At 46.6% G+C, this 1,532-nt stretch overlaps 1 protein-coding gene across 2 annotated transcripts; it reads right to left on the minus strand.

Moving 5' to 3' along the window:
* Positions 1 to 388: 388 nt before the first annotated feature.
* Positions 389 to 901, minus strand: LOC103735845 (keratin-associated protein 4-1). 2 transcript variants are annotated; one of them, XM_008835223.1, is made up of 2 exons: positions 655 to 901; positions 389 to 591 (listed from the first exon to the last, which is right to left on the minus strand). In XM_008835223.1, exons 1-2 carry the CDS (start codon positions 899 to 901, stop codon positions 389 to 391), a joined length of 450 nt encoding a protein of 149 aa, XP_008833445.1. The 2 variants fall into 2 exon arrangements, with proteins under 2 accessions (XP_008833445.1, XP_008833444.1); XM_008835222.1 differs by having other exon boundaries at positions 389 to 901.
* Between the last annotated feature and the right edge of the window lie 631 nt (positions 902 to 1,532).

Consider the following 1,532-nt stretch of genomic DNA (forward strand, 5'->3'; position numbering starts at 1 on the left):
CACCTTGGAAGAAATAATATTAGAAAATATATCAATGATAAAATTTGCTGATAATAGTTTCTCAAAATAATTGAAGAAAGAAACAAAAAATTTTGATATAAGGTAGTATTTATTAAGGAATAGTTAACACATCATCCTGAAGGTCAAGAAAAGGATGACAGTTGGAGATCTGGAGGTTTAGTTTAACTGCATCTTGTATCTGAAGAAAGATGTAGGGAGGAGATCCATGGAAAATTTGAGTGGTATTTAATGTAAGAATCCCTTTTGCCAGTTTCTTGCTGGTGTCAGGATTATAAGGTGGGAATCATTCAGCATATGAAAATCTTAACATGGGTGAGAATTTCAGATCAATGAGATGATGGCTGCCTCATGTTGATCGATAGGAAGCTCAACAAGAGGGGCCACAGCAGCTAGGGCGGCGGCAAGTTGTATGGCAGCAGGTGGTCTGACAGCACACGGGGCGGCAGCAGCTGGACACTCCACAGCTGGGGCGGCAGGTGGTCTGACAACACACGGGGCGGCAGCAGCTGGACGCTCCACAGCTGGGGCGGCAGGTGGTCTGGCAGCAGACTGGGCGACAGCAGCTGGACGCTCCACAGCTGGGGCGGCAGGTGGTCTGGCAGCAGACTGGGCGACAGCAGCTGGACGCTCCACAGCTGGGGCGGCAGGTGGTCTGGCAGCAGGTGGGGCGGCAACAACTAGAACCACAGCAACTGGGACGGCAACAGCTGGACACACTGCAGCTGGGAGGACCGCAGATAGTCTGACAACAGACTGGGCGGCTGCAGGTGGTCCTGCAGCAGGTGGTCTGGCAGCAGCTGGGCTGGCAGCAGCTCTCCTGGCCGGTGCCTTGGCCACAGCCCTGCTCAGAGCAGACAGAGCCACAACAGGAGCTGACCATGGTGTCGGAGGAGGAGGTTCTGCGTGGGTTTTCAAGAGAGTGAGTTTCCCAAATGTGGGAGGCCCCTTATTCCCTGTCCTCTTTTATACTCTGCCACTGTCACCAGGTTGAGGGTTATTTCCTTATTATTGTTTCTCTTAACGAATAAACAATTACCAAATTAGTTAATGGTGGAAAATTCTATATAAGAGTTAGATGGAATGCATTCTTTCTTGGACTTAGGATTTGTCAAATCCAGTCACCTCTTGTCTGCTTCCTTATGTGTATCATCAATTATCAAAGATTCCTAATATGACTCATCTGATCAGTTGCCATGAGATGGATCATAAGAAATTCAACATTCCATGCACAATCCTGGAAGCTCATACCAGTCCTCTAGTGGGTCTGTGTTTCTTGATTCCTAAAAATTCTTTTGGAAAGTAAAGTGTGAGCCTGGGCATGGTACATCCCTTTAATGCCAGCACTTGAGAGGCAGGGGCAGGGGGATGGATATCTGTGAGTTCAGGGACATCTTGATCTACATAGTGAGTTCCAGGCCATCCAAAGCTACATAGTGAGACCATGTCAAATAAATAAATAAATGAATGAATGAATAAATAAATAAATAAATAAATAATAAATAAAAGAAACG

This window comes from Nannospalax galili, unplaced genomic scaffold (assembly GCF_000622305.1).
Source record: "Nannospalax galili isolate Female #2095 unplaced genomic scaffold, S.galili_v1.0 scaffold137, whole genome shotgun sequence".
Classification (NCBI taxonomy): domain Eukaryota; kingdom Metazoa; phylum Chordata; class Mammalia; order Rodentia; family Spalacidae; genus Nannospalax; species Nannospalax galili.

What these genes read in the sequence shown, in the direction of transcription:
- LOC103735845 (XM_008835222.1), bottom strand. Translation starts at nt 901, where the DNA reads ATGGTCAGCTCCTGTTGTGGCTCTGTCTGCTCTGAGCAGGGCTGTGGC.